Source organism: Calonectris borealis, chromosome 8, assembly GCF_964195595.1.
Source record: "Calonectris borealis chromosome 8, bCalBor7.hap1.2, whole genome shotgun sequence".
In the NCBI taxonomy this organism is placed as follows: domain Eukaryota; kingdom Metazoa; phylum Chordata; class Aves; order Procellariiformes; family Procellariidae; genus Calonectris; species Calonectris borealis.
The window spans coordinates 3,848,657-3,871,670 of NC_134319.1; the positions used below are offsets into that span (position 1 = coordinate 3,848,657).

The 23,014-nt window shown below is 39.6% G+C and overlaps 1 protein-coding gene across 2 annotated transcripts; it reads left to right on the forward strand.

Moving 5' to 3' along the window:
* The first annotated feature begins 170 nt into the window (after positions 1-170).
* TM2D1 (TM2 domain containing 1) lies at positions 171-20,723 on the forward strand. 2 transcript variants are annotated; one of them, XR_012674433.1, is made up of 8 exons: positions 203-510; positions 1,646-1,719; positions 4,028-4,136; positions 8,418-8,509; positions 12,024-12,097; positions 13,245-13,363; positions 18,783-19,262; positions 19,474-20,723. XR_012674433.1 is itself a non-coding variant. In XM_075155665.1 (7 exons), exons 1-6 carry the CDS (start codon positions 353-355, stop codon positions 13,353-13,355), a joined length of 618 nt encoding a protein of 205 aa, XP_075011766.1. In that variant the 5' UTR covers positions 171-352; the 3' UTR covers positions 13,356-13,363; positions 19,474-20,723. The 2 variants fall into 2 exon arrangements, 1 of the variants encoding a protein (XP_075011766.1); XM_075155665.1 differs by lacking the exon at positions 18,783-19,262 and having other exon boundaries at positions 171-510.
* Positions 20,724-23,014: the final 2,291 nt, after the last annotated feature.

Below are 23,014 nucleotides of genomic sequence, written 5' to 3' on the forward strand. Positions count from 1 at the left end.
GCAGGTGGGCGCCGTCCCGCCAGGTGCTGGTGGCGGGCGCGGCCATCTTTACTCAGGGCACGAGCCCGCCGGTCCCCCCGCCGGGGCTGTACGAGCGCCATCTTGAGTAGGGGCACGCTCTGCCCTCAGCGCCGACCATTAGCCGCCTCAGGAGCCATATTTGCTGAGGTCACCCCCCCCCCCAAATGCGAAAATCCCAAGCCAGCCCCCTCAGCAGCCCACGAACAACTCGCGGGGCCCCCACCCTGCCCCTCCCCGCAGGCAGGACGGCCTCTCCCCGCGGCGGGGCCCGCTCCTCCCCGCGGCGTCGCCGGGGCCGGCGAGTCAGCTGACGGCAGCGGCGGTTTCCATCATGGCCGCCCGGCCGGGGCGGCTGCCGGCAGGGCTGGGGCGGCGGAGGGGCGCGGCGGAGGCCCAGATCCTGCTTCTCCTCTGGTTCGCGGGTGCAGCCGTGGAGGGAGCGGCGGGCACGGAGCCGCCGCTCAAGTGCGACGAGCTGAGGCTAGGGCAATATCCTAAGCGCGGCCGCGGCCGGGGCGGGCGGCGGGGGCTCGGTTGCTATGGCGATGGTGCCCGGGAGGGCGGAGGGGCCGGCGGCGCCTCGCCCCGGCCCGGTTTGCCTGAGGGGGGGCCGCTTGCCCAGCCGCCTCGGGTGGAGGGGAAGGGGGAGGTGGAGGGTGTGAGGTGCCTGACAGGGCGGGGGAGCCCCTCGGGTGTCAGAGCAAGCCTCAGGTCAGGAGCCCCTCGGGGGTCTCAGCTGGAAGGAGCAGCAGAGGGCACGTCTGCAGCGGCGTAGGTTTATTTTGGGGGTGGTACAGTGTGTGCCGGTGTGTAGGTTTGGGGTGTCTCTGATTTTCAAAGAGAAAATCCCCTGGGATGAGAGACCCCTCTCCCCCACCCCTCCACCTTCTTATTTTTTACAGGACGCTGGAGTGAGACTTTGCAAAATGTTGAGTCTTCCTCCACAGACCGAAGGAGCAGGGCGCAGGTGTTACAGACTCTAGCTGCGAGGCTCCTGACTCTCCAAAGGCGTGTCAGGCCTTCCCCAGAAAATGTTTGTTGATGGTAGCTGACAGTTATTGATGTAGCTGCAGATCAAAAGTGTCAGGAAAGCAAATCTTGGAAAAGTTAACTTCATCTCCTGCTTTACTTGGCTGTGGGAGTTCAGACCTCTGGAAATAAGTTCCTGCTCCGTTTTTTTCTGGTCCAAATTCCTGGCGTTTCAGATGTTCATTTTTAGGTGTTCTTTGAATTTTGTATGTTACTGTAGATTTAATCTTCTCAACCAAATGCCTCAATTTAAAGGTACTCTGATATTGAAATAAGGGAAGAAGACTAGATTAGGTGTGCTACCTTGTGGACTTCAAATACAGAGGCCGTGACTGATAAATACTGTAGTTCCTTTAGGTAGTGCTGACTGCAGCACTAATTAAGTGTGGAGCTTATGCGATATATTGGTGTATTAAATTGGATTAGCAGATTTGCTGTATGGTAATGTGCTATTCCTATTTTGGGGGATGGGAAGGAAGGAAAACTAACATCAAGGTGCATCTTAAATCCTCAGGGTTTAAAGAGGGTGGAATAAATTACTGTTAAACCTGTTGTAGTGTTTCATATGAAAAATGTTTTCCTCAATTACCTGAACATATATGTGCGATGAGCCTAAAATAGATAATAGTACACAAGAACCAATGAATTGTACAAATCACACAGCATATGGTAAGGATTTCTAACTTATAACATATATTGACAGTAGCTACATTTTCCAAGGAAGTGTTCAATTTATGCATTTGTGTATCTGCTAGATGAGCTTTATAAAACATGGGATTAGTAATATCATTAGTATGAAAGCCGAAAATACTTGTGTGGATTGGATGCTTTACTGAAAATGAATAAATACATTGTCTCTGATTGGCACATCTGTAAGTGAGGTTTCTGGTAAATCTCTTCCATGTATGTTATATCCTCTAGGCTCTGTCCTGCACTACTGTGATTAAAACAAACCATTGCTGTCATACTTATTTTGCATATACTTATTAGAAGAATTGACACGTGATAGAACAGCCTTCAAAATCTTCTATTTTTAAAAATTTTTTTAAGAAAACATGATGCCTTTCATCATCAGGAGTTTTTAGTGCCATGAGGCTGTTTTGAAAGCACTTCAATTTATTTTGATGTTAAGTTATGATGTACTTTGGAGTACAACAGAAAAATGCTTAAATTGATCACTTGATTTACTGCATATGTTTAGCTTTTCTGATGTTCTCAGGCATTGAAATAAATAATCTCTGTGTTAGCTAATAGCACAACAGTTTTGCTTTATGTGCACTCATGTTTAAAATACATGCGTATGCTTGTTGTCTTTCATATTTTGTTTTCCATAAATGCTGAATAATTTTCTTCACTGGGATGCTCAGGGATAGTGAAGGTTTTCCGAATACTTCAGAGACTGGATGAAAGTACTATCCCAAATGGATCCTTTTTTAAGTTATTCAGTCCTTTACATCATCTTTGACATCATGTCCCTGATTATAAATGTCCATTTAGTGAGCAGAAAGAATATTCTGTAGTTTGAGATTGATCAGAACTCAAATTGTTAGTTGTCTAACCAGTTACCATGTGATTGTGTTTAATACACTGTACATTTGAACAGGAGATAAGCTTCAGAATGGGGAAAGTTGCTAAATTAATTAACATTGTTTTCTGTGTCTGTATATTTTACACACGTAGCAGTTTTTAGATTGTTCCCACAGTATTTGAGTCGCTTCCTGTTTCAGTATTATGTAAGTAATGAAAAGTTAATCTTCTGGATCATGCTTGAAGTACTACTGTTTCTGAACATCTTTCTGGGATCCACCACCCAAACAAATAGGGGTTTAATTCAAAGCATCCAAGTAGTCTCATTGAGTAGCAGATTTCAAGTCTTACTGGCATGACGTTGACAGGAAAACTATGGCCTTTCCTATATCAATATATTTAAACTGCTGTGGGTTTCTTCTAAATAAAAGAAAGCACTGCTTTCGTTGCTTATTTTTTTTTTACAAGAAAGAATGTAGTTTTTTGTAATTGTCTTAGATTAGGCACATTGATGAGTAATATCCATGTAGGACTTTATAGCAGTTAAGTCCAGACATAGCTCATATTTTTTGGCTGTTGCTGATACTGACGGCCTGAAATTAATTTTTTTTTCTTTTTTTTGGTCCGTATGCTATATGGATAGATATTTTAAAAAAAAATACCCAAATCCTAGTCTTCTTGCCTGTAGGTATTGGAAAATCTGGAAAGAAATGTTGAACCTGGCTTTCTGTTTTGTTGGAACCAACCAATAGGACTCACAAATACTGAAAACTGATAGAAAGTGGGTAAAGGACTAGGATTTTTCCCTTTAAAACAACAGACTTCAGCATTGGAGAGTGACTAATATTCTGGTAATACATTGCAGACTTTTAGCAGATGTCACTTTCTGCTGTGATTTCCACTTCAGTTCTCTTAAGACTCAAGCCTTAGCTTAGAATAATAGAATAATTTGGGTTGAAAGAGACCTCAGGAAGTCATATAGTCCAACCTCCTGCTTAAAGCAGCATTGGCGTTGAATTCGGACCAGGTTGCTCAGGGCTTTGTGCAGTCAGATCTTGAAGACCTCCAAGGATGGTGATGGCACCACCTCTCTGGGCAACTTGTTCCAATATTTGACTGTTCTCATGATGAAAATGTTTTCTGTATATCAGGTTCAGATTTCCCATTGACTCATAATGGAGCCAAAATAGAAATTACAACAGAATTAGGGCAGCAATTAGGTTTGTATATTTTGCTTAATATGTATCATGCAAAAAGACAAGTTAGTCAAGGACCTGGCTTAAAAAAATATTTTTTTTTAAAAAAGTAATATGTCTATGTGTACTGTGCTGTGTATCAAGACTGTTGCACGGTATAACTTCATTTCTGTGTTTGACTTGTGTCTTGTCAGAAAAATGCTACAGTACCCGATCGGTTACCGCTTAACTTCAAATCATTTTTTTGTCCTCAGTTCAATGTCTGCCAGCACCAAATATTACTTGCAAAGATCACCTTGGCATAGAAAAAGTCTTTACGGGACATGAAGTTGGATTTTACAAGCCTATTGCATGTCGCAATGTGTAAGTACACTATTGTGTTTTGTAATAAATTGTCTTGGTTTTCACATTGAATTTTTTCTAAAATAGTGTGATGTGTTGACAGAAGGAAAAAAAGCGAAGTAAGGTAGCATCATGCACGTGTTGCCCAATAGTTAATCCTCTAATAAACACTATAAGTAGTATAAGGATACAAGGTGCATGTTTGTAAGTAAATCTGTCTCAGCCAGGGACACACATTTTTCTTTGTTTAGTTATGTTTGTGTCTTTGCTTTACCTTAGTATTTTACCTTTGCTTTGTTTAGTACTTTACCCTGGCAAAAATTTGTCCCAAATGCTAAGGCTACATTTCACATATGCTTAAAATCCGCACAGCTGCTGAAAGGAGCTGTCTGGGGACACCTCTCCATCCCTTTCCCTGACGTATCCCACTGTATTCTGAATCAGGGAACTGATCTGGGTTTGAACTGACTTGGATCAGTTCCCCAGTCTGAGTCACAGTACAGTCGCTTCAAGTGCTTGTGCCAGCACAAGGATGAGGGCAACTCAAGGATAAGAGAGTGGAGAAAGGAGGGCTGGACTGGGCTGCTCTGTTCAGTGGCAGTACTGGTTCATGCCAGTTTAAAGTGTGCCTGTAGCTGCAGCTTAAGTTGTAGTATGCATGAATATTGGGGGAGTTTAAGTCTCTTTCCATTCCTCAAAAAATCTCTTTTAGAGGAGCTGTTCTCTATTTTTAAACAACCTTTGTATTTAATCAAGTCCTCTGTGTCTTTTAAGAGCCTGTTTCTGAAACGTGAAAATGATGGACCTAGTTTTTCTAAAGCACATTGTGAGCAATGGAGAGCTCTGGATACCAATAAATGTTCCAACTGGCCAATGCTAATGATCAGCGAACACCTGTCAGTACCATTTGTTTCTCCTTTTTGTGGGATTCACGCCGGAGCCTTTTTCTTTTGTCCTACTGAATCTTTGGAAATTAAAGCTCCAGTAATATTCACTGGGTATTCCTTATCCCACTAGTGGGCAAATAACTCTGATGTGATGCTTACTGCTTAATAATTTGCCTAACTCAGAAGTACAGCTCTGCCTCTTAGTTTCATAAATATTTTCTCTGTATTTAGTCTTCTCAACAGTCAAAGCTCAGCAAATTGAAGAAAACATATTATTACGTCTAATCAAATTTAAATGCTAGCAAACTAGACTTCAGTCATATTTTTGTTCAGAAACAATTGCGTTTCAGTCCCATCTGTGATGGGGATGGAGAATAAGATGAGCTATACTAGTTTAATAAATTGCTTCCTCTTTGGAGTAGACAGTAATTCTTACATTTGGAGTTTTTTGTTATATATATTTTTTGGCTTAATGTATTTTCTAAACATTTCTAAACATTTTTTAAGTGTAGTTTTTCTTTACTAATTTTTACTACTACTTTTCTTTATTAATTAAAAAACCAGATCTATGTAGGCAGAAAAATGTTGCCCTTCTTATGATGTCTGTAACTTGATCGTGACTATTATTTATGATGAAATAATCAATGGTTACACTACCAAAAGAACTTGGTGTAGCTTTTCCAGTTCCATGACTGCTAGTATGGCAGAAGGGGACGAGGACCCTTTGTGGGCTTGCTGAAAACTCCAGTAAAATACAACTGTGAATGTAGAAAGAGTTACGCAAGCATGCCTTGATAAAGCACCAAAGCCAGGTAAAAATGGCAGCAAGATTAATATTACCATCCTTCATATGTACACTTGTTTAAAAAGGGGTCTAATCACTGATCGTTATATGAGCCTTTTATAAGGCATTTTGAATGTTACCTAGGTGTTAGAAACATTATTTTAAGCAGGAATCTCCAGTTTGATATTACAACAGTAGGCCTGCCCTTTCTACTGTTTTTTGGAGATTTTCCAGCATCTTATCTGAGTTTTCATGGAAACTGTAACTGTCTTCTGGCAGAAATAACTGCACATCATTTAACCAGAAAATTGGTTTGAGAAGGCATCTTCCCATAGCAGGATTGTCCTAGCATGGGGACAGCAGGTTAATCTCTATCCCTAGCTTTTGGAAGGAGCAAATCAGCAAGTTGTCCATAGCCAAAACCATAATTTAACAAAGTCCAGATAACAGTTCTGGAATCCAGAACTTATTTTAGAGCAAGACCAGGAGATATTGTATGTTTGTATAAGTGGATGTGTTCAAGTTGCTCCTAGTATTAGTTCAAGGAAAAGCTTTTAAGTGCTAATAAGGTTGCTCCAGCAAAGAAATACTGAGAGTCAAGATTGCTTTGGTTTGGTTTTAATTTGATGTTTTGGAGGTAGATTTTTTGCCAAATTCTAGAAATCCCCAAATTGGCACTCTATCATGTGTTTTGCTTAATACGTGCACGCCCTGATTCTGCAGACTTGAAATGTCCATTGTTCAAGTATTGCCATTCCAGGCAAGGAGTCCATCAAATGGTAGTCTGTGAAATTCATGAAGTTCAGTGTGGACTGGTCTTTGAGCAGTGCTAAGAGACCCTGAAAGAGCACAGAAACCACTGTGACCTACAGCAGTACCTGCATATAACTGTTGTGGGAGAGCTGGAAGAAAAAGTTTTTAACATGGCAGCTGGAAGAAATGTATGCAGAAAAAAATAAAGATTAGATGAGGCTGAGAAGCAAGAAAAATTCAGAAGAGCAACTGAAAAGAGGGACTCTTTTTATCTGTAAGAGGGACTAAGGCAAAGGAAATACAAGAGTGGATGCAGCCTTGTTACAGTATTAACGTGCTTCCACTTCATACTAGATTTCTTCTGCCCGTCAGTTTGGTGTTGACTAGGTTGCAGACTGTTCTGCTTTTAAAAGCATCTCAACGCAGAGGCAAGTGCTCAGTTTATTACTGGTTTTGATCAGGAGCATCTCAAATTAAACTGTGTTCCCACCTTTTATGTAAAAGCTCTTTTTATGCTCTAGTGTCCTTGGAGGGTTGTTGACACTTTGTAGTTGATAAACAGTTTCCAACAGTTTACCTCAACTTTTAAATAAAACCATTAGTGTTCTTTACAGTGGAAACAAGACAGTTCTAAAGATGATAATTTACATTACATTAGGTTCCAGGAAAGCCTAGTATGCTCTGTGTTGCTAATAAGTGCTAAGTAACAAATATTGAGGTAAGAGTCATGATTTAATCACTTAATGTTGCCATTAAGTTTTAAAGTCAGTAAATCTAGATAATAAGCAAAAAGGTAGATCTTTATTTGGCATTGAAAGTGCTTAATAAAGGTGCTTGGACCTTTCTTAGCTACTGTCTTTGTGAAACTCTATGTTTTATTCAGCTGTCAACCAAGAGTTTAATTTTGGCTTGTTAAGTAATTGCTGGCACGTAGTAGTGCACGTATCAAAACAGTGAATTATTGAATATTTTTAAAGTTCTAATTACATTTGGGTTTGCTTTTCTTTTCAGAAGCTAGCTGTTCGCCAATGCAACAAAGGATGCAGCAAGTTCTAGTATTGATAGCTATGAGTTTCTAGCTCACTTATTAGTGTAAAGTTCACATGAGCAATGACTGAAAGTTACAGGTGGTTAGGTGGCCACATCACTCCAGCCTTTGGCAAGAACGTGCCGATTAGTATAAATCTCAAGAAGTCTGTTATGTCTGTGTATTTTGTATGACTAACCGTGGGATGCTTAACTTCAGGGTGCCTCTCTACCATTGTACATCTTTGTACCATCAACAGTTCTTTTCATTTGTGAGTTAGTGCCTTTAGAGTCTAGTAAATGGATACGTGACTTACCCTTTTTGTTGAATCTTTCCTGCAGCTTCTTCAGCCAGTAGCTGTGGTTCACTTCTCCTTCAGATCTCATTGCAATTTCTGTCTCTGCTGACATCTCACCTGTCTATCCTGTTCTTCTCCATTTGGCTGCATGTGAGACTAATTCCTATGGACAGTATGCATACACCTCTTAGCTTTCTAGGGTTGTCTCGGTAGGGCTGAACTGTTAGGAAGTGCTCTGTAAAACTGGGAATGTATCAGCAACTGAGTTATGTCTCTCTTGAGAAGAAATCATGATTTAGTTTCAGAATAATCTGTATTCTGCAAGAGTATACTTGAGTTGCAACAGCTGAGGTTGCTTTATGGAGGATGTCTACCCAGTTTGAAAGCTTAACATTATCAATTCTGTGTCCGTTTATTGAAGATAAATAACAAGTCTCTTTTTTTTTTTTTTTAAAACTGAAGCAGCAGGGAAATGAGTCACTACTTTAATTCTCAAAAGTATGAGTGAATATATTTTGCAGTCATTGTCTACATTACTTGTTTCTTTTGGCAGAAATGGATACTCCTACAAAGTGGCAGTGGCTCTGTCCTTATTTCTTGGATGGTTGGGAGCAGATAGATTTTATCTAGGCTATCCTGCACTAGGTAAGTTTATTTCTTCTTTTTTTTTTTTGAGGTAAAGCTTATTGTTATGACTGAGTTGTAAGTGTATACTTATATTTTGAGTAATGAAGGCTGACAGTCATAGTTTTAGTATTTACAACTAGAATCCTTACTTTATTGTCAAGTAAGATAAAATCCTGCATTATCCTCAGCCTGCTATTCTGTTGGAGTGAGTGGTGACAAATGGATATATAGTTGTCCAATAGATAAAATCCTAATAAGCAAACATGATTATTGCTATTCATAGTTTTGCTTTATGTTTGCTTTGCATTGATGTTTACCACAGCATTCTTTGTGAGGCACTGAAAGAGAAGTGGTTTTGACTTATGTGCCAGCTACTTAAATGATGCCTGATTTTACCAGGAAAATAGTGGACAAACTTTACAGTAAACCTAGTGGTTTGGGATATGGAATTTACTCTGGCAAATGCAGACTTTCAAGATAGCTCATAGTATTAATAACAGTTCTGCAAAAGCTGGGACCTTTAATAAGACCTACCTCTGGTTGGTGTTTTTAGGACCTGATTCCCAGGGTGATGGTGCCACTGGCTTTTAAATAATGGAAATACCTTAGTATGTTAGAACTACTTTCACTGGCTTTGTTTCTGAGCTGGACAAATGGAGTAAATTTAAGTCTAGATAGCATGGAGCAATAAATTGGAAAAAGCTATACGTGTTACTGTCACTTCAGCTAGGAATTTTGAGTTTCTGCCCATTAAATGCAAACTCTTGGTTTTTTAATAACATTATCTGTCCTTCTCGATAATCTTGTGTTAACATCTGTGTCTTTTTTTCCCCGAGATTCTATAATTAGCACTTACTTTGTCCATCTGTTTCACAAAAAGATAGATTTTTGGTAGCGGTCAATAAGGTGCACCTTTTTGTTATACCATTGGATTTGGAATAATAATTTGCAGTAATTATTTTGTAATATATTGTAGTAATATAGATTTATAAATCCTTTTATAAATCCTTTATGGCTCATGCTTGTTAACCGTACTGGAACATACTGTAGCCAGTAACCAAAGTTAAAAGACTTAAAATTAAATTCTGCCAAAGTCAAGTTTTCAAGCTTTTGAAAGGCAAAGACGACAAAAGCAAATAGGTAAGAGTAGAAAAGAAAAAAAGAATAAAAATCAATAAATTGGATTCCTTGACAGTGGTTGATTGGGATATTTTAGGTTGTCCATGCCTTGGCAAAAAATTGTAAAGAAAGGTGGTAGCATTGAAATATTTTGTGCAAGCATAATGAAGACTGTAAATGCTCTTTGGGTTATTTTTTTTTCCTTCTCTTTTGCTTAAAGCGAGCACAAATACAAACAAGTTATTGAATATGAAGAAATCAGGAAGGCAACCTCTTCCTCTCCCACACACTGTGAACCAAACCATAAGTTATTACTGCGTAAGAGCACTATTTTTTCCCTCCATGCTTTAGAGCAGTTTATTTTCTCAGTGTGATCTGCTTGTGGGGAGGGAAGTGAGGAGGAAGAAAAAAATCCACTTTACCCTGCACTCCAGAAACATATGCCAGGTTCAGAAACACTTGTTCTACATCCCGTAACATAATGGAGCAACCAGTTCCTCAAGTAAACTGGAGCTACTGCTGGAACCAGCAATGGTAGGAGAACTGCTGTGTTCCTAAAATGCCAACCGGCAGTGAGGTTCAGGATTAGAGCTTGAGAGGAGATGGTATAAGGAGCATCACAAATAAATATCTTAAATGGTGACTGCACTTGATGCAGGTAGTAACGAAGTAAACTGTTCACCAGAGTTTGACACCATTTAATCGCCTTAACTGTTGTTTCCTAAGGCTAGCATTTCTTTAGCTGGCTGTTTCCCTTACGTTTTGTTACGCTACCGCCAGTACTGATACCCAGGCTAACTATGTCTGGCTGCTGCAAGTCTCGCGCATCAGCCACTGCGAACAAGTTGTTTTAAACAGTGATATACTTAATTTTTTACACGTTTAAGTGGCACCACTTTAGTTGTAATACGCACATAGGCTTTTCTTCTAATCAGCTGAAATTCCATCCTGCTACTACTCTCTCGTCTTTGTGGTCATTAGGTATATTTTCCCTGTTCTCTCTGACTACTGTGTTGTTCCACGGAGAGATTATAAACTGTCTCCCTGGAGTTTATAAATCAGGCTAGTTTCATCTTGTCAACTATGGGAGCTATATCCAGACAGCGGGATGCTCTTCCTGCAGCGTGCATGCAGTTACTCCCCCACTCTCCTCCATATGCAGCCTCATAAACAGGGCGTGGGGGAGAGGAGGTGGTATGCAGCACAGATTGCTGCTTCTGAGAGAGGGGGAGTGCGAAGGAGGAGGCGGAGGTCAGGAGACCTTCAGGTGTTTGACCCAGAGCAGCTCGTTCTTTGGAAAACAGCTGCGTGGTTTCACTAGCAGGTATTATGCAGCACAGCACAACTTGTGGCTGTGGGGAAGAGGTGCTCTGGGATGCCACACTGGCTGATGTTACCAATGTGCTTTCCCTCTCGCCTCAGAAGTGTGCTGGCCCCTGTAAGCACAGTAAGGATATGCGTTTTAGCAGGGAACAGTGTTTTCCCTGTACAGCGTAGCCTATAACTGATTTAAATGCAACAGATATGCATTCCTCTTCATACTGTCTATGTCTGGGTAAAGAGACAAATGTCTTCACAATGAGTATCTCAAAATAACCTAGATGTTTGCCTAGCTCAGCTGAAGTATTACTTACAATATATATGGTACTCATTTTATTATATTCATTGTACAAGAAACTACTGATATTAAAAAAAAAAAAAATTTCAAGACAGCCTCCTTCTTCTGAAGGCATTTTCCAAATGAAGTCTGCCTTGCATGGCAACTTCCAATGAAACATTTATCTGTTAGTTGCTATTCCCATATATTTTCTATTAATCTTTCATTTATTCATACAAAAAAATAACATTTTTGAATACTGGTTAAAAGGAAGTGTTTATATATATGTGTATATATATATTCAAAATAAATTCCTATTTCAGCAAAAATACAAAAATGATACAAAGAATTGTTCTCCAAAGTAGCGTGTTCTGAAAATCAAATCAGTATGTGCTGCAACTCATGAGATGGTGGAAAGTCTCTTTATATTCATAAGTAAATTTTGCAGCTCAAGTTGGGATTTTTTCTGTCTGTGCCTCAGTCAAAGAAAGGAAAATTTGCAGTAACTTGGTTATGAACTTTTGCCTTTCCTTGTTTAAGAATATTTATCTGTTAAAAAAAAAATTGTTAATGTTTAAAATCTTTAAAGTGTATTCAGGATGTAGAAATATGAATATGTGGTTTGGTTTTTTTCCCTGATAACTAAAGATCTTTAACTTTAGGTCAGTTTCTAGATGTGTGTGTCTGTGTGTATATTTTTTTTTTTTTTTTTTCTGTGGGATGGGGAGAGAGTTGCGATGTGATTGCCACCAGAAACCTATGAACTTCATGGTGACTGGCTTAAAGCTACAGTTAAATTTTCTTTTCCTTTTTTAGGTTTGTTAAAGTTCTGCACTGTAGGATTTTGTGGAATTGGTAGCCTAATTGATTTCATACTTATTTCAATGCAGGTAAGTCAGGGCTTTCAAAGCAAGATACAAATCTGTGTTTGTTAAAGCTTTGATTTGATTGCTAATTCTTTGTTAGCATTTGAGCCTTAAGAACTTTTGTGTATTGAAAAATAAAGGCATTTATTTTAGCTCTGTTTGTAGATTGATGTTGTAGAATATCGATACAAAATATCAATATATTTGTTGTTTGAAATAAAAATTACATTAGCTATCTATAAATACTCGTAAGGAATAGCTTGGAAGCTATAACACCATAAATTCATTTTGTCAGAACATATGAGCTCTTTATGTGACACAGTGTTGGACTTTACATGAGATATCCTGCTGTTCCCAGAATCCTGAAGTTCTGCATTTGCATGTGCTTAATACTGATGGAGCCCATCATCCGGGATGATGCAGTGTGCAGGAGAGAAGACTGCCACTTTTTTTTTCTGCCTCTCCTCCAAATACAAGTCCCGTATCACCTGAGGGCTGTGATTGTAGGATTCATGATGGTTAAATCCCCAGCTGGGGTGACATCTTGTGACATCATGTTTATATGAGTTTATAGAAAAATATTTTTAAAGTATACATCTTTGTATATACGTCTTTTAAAGCATATGCATTCTCAAATTCCTTTCTATGCTATTGCAGTGATCTTGCCTCAGATCACTTACAGATACAGTTGAGAGTATTTTTCATCTCTCCTTATTCATCTCCCTGGTGACCCCACATCAATTTAGCATTTCCAGAGCAAAAAAGCCATGATCTTCTCTCCTCCTCTCCATTCCTTACCTGTGCAGTATTTCAAAGATACCTGCCATCAACCTAATTCTCTCCTGCCTACCCTCCTTTGTTCAAGAAGAGTGGTTTGGAGCCCTCTCATTTGTTAGCCTGATTTTGTGACTCAAATCCTCATCGGCTTAACCTAGTACCAGTGCCTGGCTGTGTAATTTGGCTGATTAGAAGCCCCAGGGAAATGTTCCTTCTGAGGCAGTGCTTGCTAAAATAGTTAAACTACAGCATAACTTCAAAATAAATCTAGTTTCTGTTTGACTAATTAAGCATGACTAATTTTATGATGGGAAAATTAGCAGTAATTGAGACATTAGCACAAAGTGTATATTTCACTTCATATTGAAAAGTCTTGGTTCTTTTTCTCTTGTAGATCGTTGGACCTTCCGATGGCTCTAGTTACATTATAGATTACTATGGAGCAAGGCTTACACGGCTCACTATTACCAATGCAACATTCAGGAAAATGCAGACCTATCCTTAACCCTGGCAGTAAGTGTCACAAATGCATAGGTGCATTTTATTTTTACATATGGATCCACTTGTCCACTGAAATTGCTGATGACTTATTAATTACACTTCATCAGAACTGAATATTGAAAGTACGTTGAACAAAGATGATAAAACATGAAAATTCCTCAAGTGAATGAGTTTACCTCAAAGGTGCCAAGTTTCTTTGTGACTGCTCTATTTCTGTGAGCTCATAGTTTGTTGCTAAGTTGTACCATTTGTGAAATGTGCAGACTTTTGCAATTTGCAGTGATGTTCTGTGTCTGTGAGTATAATTTACAGTGTTATAGAAAGGTGGAGAAAGACTTGTTCAGAACAGCTAGGCTGAGCTTTAGTCCATTGAAATTGATGAGCGTTTTAGCATGGATGGGCCAGGATTACACGTGGGGTCTGTTTTCATAACTATGTGTGGCAGTTTGTAAATGAACTTAAATATCCCAAACCACAGAAACTGCCTTTCTTTCTGTCCTGTTAGCTAAAATCCAGATGGCCCTAAATCTTGTGCTGGTGTATCTTATTGGTGAAATTCTATTAATTCTAATAATCATTTCTGTAAAGCTTAAATACAAATTTTGGTCAAGTTGCAAAATTTGGTCAGTGCTGATCAGCAGTGGAAATATGGATGCATAAAAAATAGAACCGTAGATGACAGATCACAAAAAAGGAGGGTGGATGTTGAGGTGCCCTGAGGTTAGAATAGGAAATAATCATTCTGCTTATTTTGATTTTTTTTCCCTCCCTTGCAACCATCCATAGTGAAATACATACCTTCTTTTTCTGAAAAGAAATCGGTACCTGTGTTTTACAGCTACAGAAGTCAAAAAAGTGAATTCTTTGTACTAATAAAGCTCTTAAAAGGTTCTTATCTTAGATCAGTTATGTTTCAGTGAAATAAATTCTGTGTCCTTCACAGTTGTTTGACCAAAGTCTTTAGGACAACCAACATTTACCTAGATGTTTCTTTAAAGAAAAGTATATACACATAGAGACAGAAAACATGTCAACAGAATCTTCATGTTATTTGACCAATTTTTAACATTCCCTTCACTGTCTAATGAAAATGGGCAGTAACTGAGTGAGAAATCCACGTGATACAAACTTTAGTGTAGATTTTTTTCAAGAATTTGGGCTATTCTTTTGTTTTTCAGATTAAACTTTCAAAATGTTATTAATGTGTCCACAAACGATATGTTTAAGGGAATTACAAAAAATGAGATTCCTAAATTGATTTTTAAAAGTGCCATTTGTGGCTTTTAGTCTCTTTTAAACCTACACTGAGACTGGTGCACAGAAAGCTTTGTAAAGAAATCCATTTTTTTCCAAATCAGCGTAACCTGACATATCACGTAATGAGAATAAACCACAAGGAATACTTTGTACTTAACATTAATTCTTTCCTTCGCGCAAGAAAGACGTAGTTTTGGAATACTTGCTAAGATGAGTTTTACTTGTGGGTTCAAAGAGACAGGAACACTCTGTTAGCTTCGTTCACTTGCCTGATATTTGTTGCATCTCCCTTTTGTCTCTCTTTGACTGAATGCTCTCTGTGCATGTCAGTTTTGTTTCCTGAAATACTTTCAAAAACACACAGGAAGTGGGTGGAAAATAAATGTTTGAATCAAATAAAATCTCATGGCTAAGATCATCCTGTGACTTGTCTGCTTTTTGTTTTTTAACCCTGAAGCTGATAATATAGCTGTGAAAATAGGAAGATACCATGGACATTATAATAAAAAAATAGCCTTGGGCAACTCTTCACACAAGATTTCATTCTAAAATACATCACCATGTGTACAAGTAACAGAGCGCTTGACTTAATGATTTTAGCAGTCCATCTTGTGCTTCATTATCCGTAAAAGAATACGGGAGCTATTTTGTGTGAATCAGATGAAAATATGATTAGTTATGAGGTCCATCAGATAGTTTGTTAATCCCAGAAACCAAGTAGCCAGTGGAGAGAAAGATTTGTTATTCCAAGTTACAGTGTTTCTGTAGAAACAGATGATGTGTGTCAGCCAATCCAGGAAGTAAAAACTGCTGCAGGATTCTTTCATCCTGTTGCTCTTTGGTTGTGATACCAGTGCATGCTCTTGTCAGGACCGCACTGCTTTGTCATAGCAGTCAGAATGAAGCCGTGGGTGACCAGACAGAGCAATATTTCGAGCCTTAGCAAAACTTTATTTCTCTTCCCTTTAGATGATATTCCCCTTGATCCTCTGTCTTGTACTAACAACTTTCCACTTCTTTCGCAACCTTCTCCTTTGTAAAGGCTTTCAGAAATTAGTGCCGCAGATGGCGTAACCTTTGGAACTTGTATTGGATACTGTTGGAATTAGGTTCTATATCTGAACACACGTATTTGTGTTTCTATATGCTTGTTTAGTTGCCTAGCTGAATTTTAGAGAGGGTTAACTGAATAAGCAGATAGTACTGCAGGGCCATAGAGAGTTAGTGAGGTCGTTGTTTTCATCTTGTAATTGTCAGATATGGCATGTTTACCATAAGGGCTGTGAAAAGTGTGATGCAAGATGTAAAGCTGTCCCACTGTGTTAATAATAAATTGGCTACAGTAATATTTATCAAAATGTCTGTCCTATGATGATTTTCTGTGTTGCTGCCTGCTTTAGCTTTCTCCTGTCAATCAAGTTGTCCATCCTAGTGTTTCTGTAGTTCTGATTGCTCTGACTGCACTGGAATAATCTTCTCTCTGGATTGTTTTCCCAAAAACAGTTGCAAAGCAATTAAAATAATTAAACAATGTACTATGTCATCCTCCTGCCTCGTTCCCAGATAAAATATCTGCTGGCCTTGCAGATATTCAGGAATCCTTTCAACATTCCAACAAGACAGAGAAGTATTACTCTGTATCTGTAAAAATAAAGAACATAAAAAGTAAAGGCGAGAGTTTAAAAAAAGAATTTGAAGTGCCTAGCCCTTAAAAACCTGTATAAAGCTATTCGCTGAAGATGCTGCAGATCCGTGCCAGGACTTAAATCCAAATCTTCCCTAAGTACCAGTGCAGTTCAGTCATTGCAAAAATGACTCCATAAACCTGTCCTTTTGTTTCCTTTTTGGTTTTTTTAATGTCCATTTTAGGATTTTTTGCAATGTGCTTAACTATGATCTGAAAGAGCAGTAGCTGGTAGAAGCATTCAGCTTTGGGCACTTGCATTCACACAGTGCAAAAGTGATTGTACTTAGGTGTGCTTACTGTATTAATAAATTACTGTGGATTGTATTTGTTCAGTTAGGTCAACCTGTGCATCTTTCACTTGTGTTTAGAGCTCGTTTTCCAAAAGAGCGGATTTAGAGACATTTTAGAGTAAACTCTCTTGACTAGTTATTCCTCCTGTGATTTAAATCACAACTATGCTATGGCAACTTCCTGTGACAGTATTTTGTTATCCTAACTGTTTCCCTCTCCACCACCACCCACCACTTATTACATGAAGATATCACTTCTGCTTTCAGGACCTGATAACACCTTAAATGTTAGGTTTTATTATGTTTCCAAAGACGTATTACTGTACATCTGCCAGTAAAACTTCTCAGCTCCACAGGAAGGTCTTTGTGTTTGAAATGCTCCATTAGAATTTTTTTGGAGAACATCTGTTGTCACCCCATCAAGAATTGTTTCCTTTGTTCCTCAGGAGTATATTCAGTTATATTTGCTTACACAGCTATGTCTATTCAGTCTTCTCGCATCTCTTCTCAGTGTTTTTGGGTTTTTTTCATTTTTAGATTCATTAGGTGTTTAGTCCATTTCTGCACCGAGAGCCGTTCCTGTTGCTTGCTCTGCAGTTTTGAAACCTGTTTCCTCCAGAAAATGATGTTGAATACAATAAGGTTGGGTGCTTAAGCACCCAGTTGGGGAAATGCCAAAGGCAAGATTTTGCAAGCATCCATACGTTTCCATTGCCTCATAGGACTGTCACTAATTGTGTGATTGCCTATTATTTCACTAATACATCATACAGTCTTTCAAACTCAGTGTCGTCTCATCCTTAACTACTTTGCCATTTTCATTATGGTCACTATATGGCTTCTTTAAGAAATGCATCATTTTAATTCATTTAAATCATGCTTTTTAACCAGCTACTATGTTCTGGGTTCAACCTGCATCAGAGTCTGCCAAGAGTCTGCCAAGAGGTGAAATAGAAGAGATTATTCTGTTTGCATCTTCTGCCTGGATCTGAGGAGAAGAAATATCTTAACTTTAGGCATATGCTTAAGTGTTTTGCTAGGCTGAAATTTGATCAAAACTCTTCCCACTTTCTTCCTCTCAATCCATCTGTGTTACCCGGAGAACCTTTCTAATCTCTGTGAATTATAAGAAAATTGCATTCTATATGGAAACCTTAGCACTGACAGTGAAAACGGCTGATAATATTTCATATAGCTCTATGACATCCTATGTGTCGCGACTTTTTTTTTTCCACCTCAAAGCTGCTTTTCATTTACTTTTGTTCATATATCAGCTCTGTTTGGTCATGTATTGGCTACCTTTGGACATCCTGCCACAAGTTCTCAAGTACCTCTAGGAGGAGTTGGACTCTTCAGAGCTGAATCAAGTGTGTGGAAATGTAACGGCATCAGATCAGGGAATCTTTTATATGTATGAAGCAAAGACACATTGGGGAGCAGCAGATGTCAATAAGAGGGGGTTGTAGGCTTCAGTTTCTGCAGAAAGTATGTCTGAAACTTAAAACCGTGTTGTCTCTTTGCCTTCTGCTTCCTGAAGGTGGAGCCAAACCCCCTATCAGATCTCCAAATCTTCTGAAGTTGTTCTTTATCACACAGCAAAGACTTAGCACTCCGGTATTTTTCCTTGCACGACAGGGAAAACTGGAAAGTGGATGTGAGGATTCTGTCTGGCCAAGATGCATTTTGCACTATGCTCACTCTCTAGACCTAAGACTGTAGCAAAGGAAAAGAAAGGAAATATAAGAATAAAAAGGGCAGTCTCAATGCCGTTTGCACCGTGTCTGATGAAGATCTAGTTCCATTAACTCCCAACAAAAGAAAGTGTTTAAAAAATACTGCTTGTCTCAAATACAAACTCAGGATTTCTGATTCTTGCTCTTCGTGCTTCATTATAATCTTGAACATACTCATGCTCCGATAATTCTCCATTATACATTTGAATGGCTGCTTTCAAGACTGCAGTGCCCTCTCCGAGAAGCACAGTTCTCAGGCTCTGCAGATGCATATGACACAGCAGAATTTTAGGCAGTGTAAAAATTATAAAGATCAGTTTCCATTACTGTAATTACTATATAAATCCTATCTTTAAGAAGCTTAGAACATGCCTATTTAACCTTGGTTTGAGCTGAGGCTTGGTCCAAGTCTGATAAGTTGAACACCAAATTCTTTTTCTTTTTTTTTGTTCTTTTCTCTGCAGCATCGTAACTTAGTGGGGAGTGGGGTGGGGAGGGAGATGGAGCCAGCGCATCCTCTGCACTCTGTCTCTGACAGAGTGGTGGCTGTAATCGGGCAATATACCTGTCCCCAACCAACAGCAAGACTAAACAAGATGCACATTTTATTACATCTGAAAAGCACCGTTTCTCCCCTTGGAACCTGTGGCTGCTTCTCCTACACAGCTGTACTCCAGAACAGGTGTGTGAGACGGCTCGGAGGCAGATGATCCACAGAGTGCAACTAGAAGCGCTTGGGTAAACCGTCAGATCCTGCACTCTTTGGAGGGCTGTAGCAGTAATTCCCACCTTTTATGTCATTTGCACGACCTCGATGAAAGCGAAGTGTTGGCTGCCCTGGTGCTTCCCTTTCGGGTAGCTGAGATGGCCGGAGCTGCCTCCAGCTGCCTTTCAGGTCAAAGCATTCAAAGCTGAGAAAGAAGTTGGCAGCACCATATGCAGAGGTTGGTGATATCCTGCTCCATTGCTTAAGCATGCCAGACTCTTAGCTGTAGGCCAGAGAGCAGCTTTGATATGGATAGCCGTTTCTTGCTCAAAAGAAAGTCTGGCACAGCATTCTCCGTGTCATGAACCTGTTCTGTGGTGGGTGCTTTGCCCCTAGTCAGTAGAGCCATAGGAATGAATTTATTAACGTATTCTGTTTCCTTTACACAGAGTCTTCTTCAAAGTTCCTTGGATTTACTGTGGGGAAAACATGGCAAGAACATGTAAGAGGAGATCACTGCCTGCAAAGAACTGACTGAGTGTTCACCTTGAGACTGACGAGACTGCCCACCATATGGATTGTGTTGGCAGAGGCAGAAGCTTGGGGAATGCAGAGGTGGGGGGTAATTTTTAGGGCTTTCATTCCATGGTCCCATTGATTATAACCCTATTAAGAGGATGATGCATGTGACTTTTAAGTTATTTTGTTAACTAAGTGTAAGCAATGGATGTGTCATGCTAACAAACATAATTGCTGGTGTGTCTAATACAGTATGAAGGTACAGTATAGAGGATTTAAAAGGTTGTGGTAATCTAAGAATGTTAAAAGGGAAATGTGTGCCTGGGGGGTGTGGGGTTTGGGGAGAAAAACGACTTACTTGACATTCACTGTCTTCCTCCCAGCTCCTTTGCTAAAGTAGGAACAGAATCGGAACAAAAAAATGTTTGTTTTACAGCTGTACCAAGTTACGGCGTGGACTCGTGCTCCCCCCCTCCTCTCCCACTTGCATCAAGTACATCCTGTACTTTTGGCAACATGTTGACTGGATATTTAAAAGCTGTGAACTGTTCTGAAAGTTTCACATACTGGGTTATGGGCCATGTGTGTTTGATCAAAATTCAATTACTGCACTGTACCATGCTTGGAAACCTATCATCCCAAGTTATGAAGTATGACGAAATAGGCTAATCTAATTGGTTCAGTATGGGAGCAGTATCAACCAAGCTTGTTATGATAAATAGCTTCCTGTGTTAAAGGTTCTCTAGAGCTTAAGTATCTTGGCTCACCTCCCTCTACAAAATAAGAATAGTGTTCCCTGGGAACAGTTACATCACTGTCCCTCTCCTACATTCACAATTAAAGGTTTGTGGATTTTTTTTCATCTTGCTATTCCTTGAACAGATAAACCGTGGCCATCTACCCCATTCCCCACTTCCATCTCCTTCCCCTTTCCTCGGGTTAGGTCGTGTCGTGCTTACCGTGAGTCTGCCTGTTCTGTAAGGGCTAGGTAAGGCAAGCTTGACCAGGATGCCAAAACCCACCCTGGGCCGGAGACTTGGGGTTTGTCTGCTGGTGTGTCAGAACATGAGACGCGTCTGTTTGTATAAAGATTTGGAATTTTTGATGTTAAGTTAAACGTGGAAGCACTTTAATCTTTCTAAGCATCTAATAAAAGAACTTTTGTGTAGTGAATTTCGTACCTATGGATGTGCGATTACCTTCTTGAAATGGAAATTGTAGTTCATCAGTAGTTGCAAATCCAGTGGGCAAGTGCTGGATTATGACTAGGGAAGGACTATGTTCTAAGCCTGGATTTGTAGTCACTAAATTTGTCACTAAGACAGTGAGCTGTCTCCCATGAGATGATACTGGCTTCGTGATTTTATCTGGTCCATCTTTGGCAAGAAGTACTTAGCTCGGATTTTGATGTCACAGTAATAGTGTCAAGGGAAAAAAAAACATGGAAAAGTGGCTCCTTATGCTCTGGCGATTCAATTTTTTCCTTTCTTGAACCACACCCCCATGTGCCTCCTAACTCAGAAATCCCCTTCAGGCAAAATAATTGTGCGATGATCATTTTACAAAGACATAGTGTAGGCCTGATATTGCAAGGGCCTTTAACATTGGTGAAGTTTCTGCTAAGAATAAAGTTATTCACATACTTAAGGGTTGGTAAAACGAGTCCTTATGTAAGTGAGTCTTCGTATTAGCCCCCAGACTGCCTAATACCTGGATTAAGCCTATATGGTGATTAATGCCTATTTACTATATCTGTTATCCCACTGCATTTTGCTCTTCAGCCTTGATTAAGCCCTTTGCTTTACCATTTAAAATGTCCTGCTTAACCTTCTGCTTACAAACGTACACAGTGCTGAGGTCTGCATTTTTAACTAGAACAAGTTCTACCGTAAATAATAGCATTTAATTTTGAAGTGCAACAGCTACAGTCACCACTTGATTAAATGACAAAGAGCGGCAATAGCAAACTGGGGAACACAGAGTTTTTCCCAACAAACGTCTACGTCCACGTAAGAGAAAAAATATACTTTCCTGCTGCTGATTAGCACTTTCTGTGCAGTTCTTTATTTTACATGTTTATAGAAAATTATTACCAAAAGAGCCTAAACAGTGACTCTCTGTGATTTCCCCAAATATCTTTTGAAAGAGATAAACTAGATTAATCTCGCTTTATAAAGTTCCCACAAGAAAACTCACAGACACAGTAGCTTTACCTTCAAAAATAGAATGTGACTGTAGGCACTTATGCTAATCTCTTTTTTGGCAAATCAGCTTTTTTGTATTGAATCTTGCTTGATTGAATAGCACTGGAGCTGCCAGAGTAAATGCTATTATCAATGTACAGTAATTAAGGAAATAGTCCTTGTCACTCCAACAGTGTCCAGGCAGTGCCTTCTGTAATAACTTAAATGATAAAGAAATCTCTTCAAGGTGTAGATACTGGACCAGGGGAGCTCTTGACAGGCAGTAAAATAATGCAGTGTAGAATTACAGGTGACGGGGAAAAGTATAAATGCCCGTGGAATTCATGCTAAATGCATGTTTGACGCTAAATGTCTAAATAGATGCTCAGCTCTAAGACACATAATTGTTTAATTTGTCATGTAATTTCCTGACTCAGGGCAGTTGAGCATCTCCCAGTCTCCACCCTTAAAAATGTCTGTGAGGGAGAGGAGGGGGGAGACCCTTCCATCATTCAGCAACTTCAAAGATCTTTTCCCCCTTCAGGCAGCAGCCTGCACAAATGATAAACCTTGCTTTAAGATCAGCAGAGCCGGGCTCTGCCAAATCCATTTGGGGAGAGAATTTCGGTAAAAAGGACTTGTCATTCCTTCCCCCGCCCTTCCGTTTCACTTGAAACTTTACAGCCTACCAGTACTTTGGTGGATCGCAATTGCTCCTGCAGCACCCGAAGAGAGAGATTCCCCAGGGAGAGAGAGAAAACCCTTTGGACATCCTCTGTATTATAACCTTATCGCATGCACCAAGAACTGTAAAATGTAGTAAAGTAGGGTAATTCTCAGATACCAGAAATGCCGCTTAATAAGCAGAGAACCCTGATCTGTGCTCCGGAGTTTTCTCAATGCTTCTCAGCTGCAGCCCCACGTAGAGATCATTGCGGTAAACTGCTCTGGCCTAAGACATGCTGAGGTCTGCATTTGATAGCAAAGATCTTTTGTGCAACGAAAGTACATGCAGAAGATATGTTGTTTAATGGGCAATAAATAACAAGGGAAGGTATTTAATCAAGTGTGCCGGGTAATACTGCTCACGTAAAGATACACACATTTCAAAAGATGCAGCTTGGGAAGCGAACGCTCGAAGGGATGTAAGGGAAAGGCGAAAGAGTCTGTAGTGAGGCTGCTAAATTTCATCCCACTACTTGTAAGACACACGCAGAAGGATTCTGGCCCCTATACTGCTTTTCCCCAGCAGCCTATGTCTTATCTAAACTCTGTATAATAATTTTCA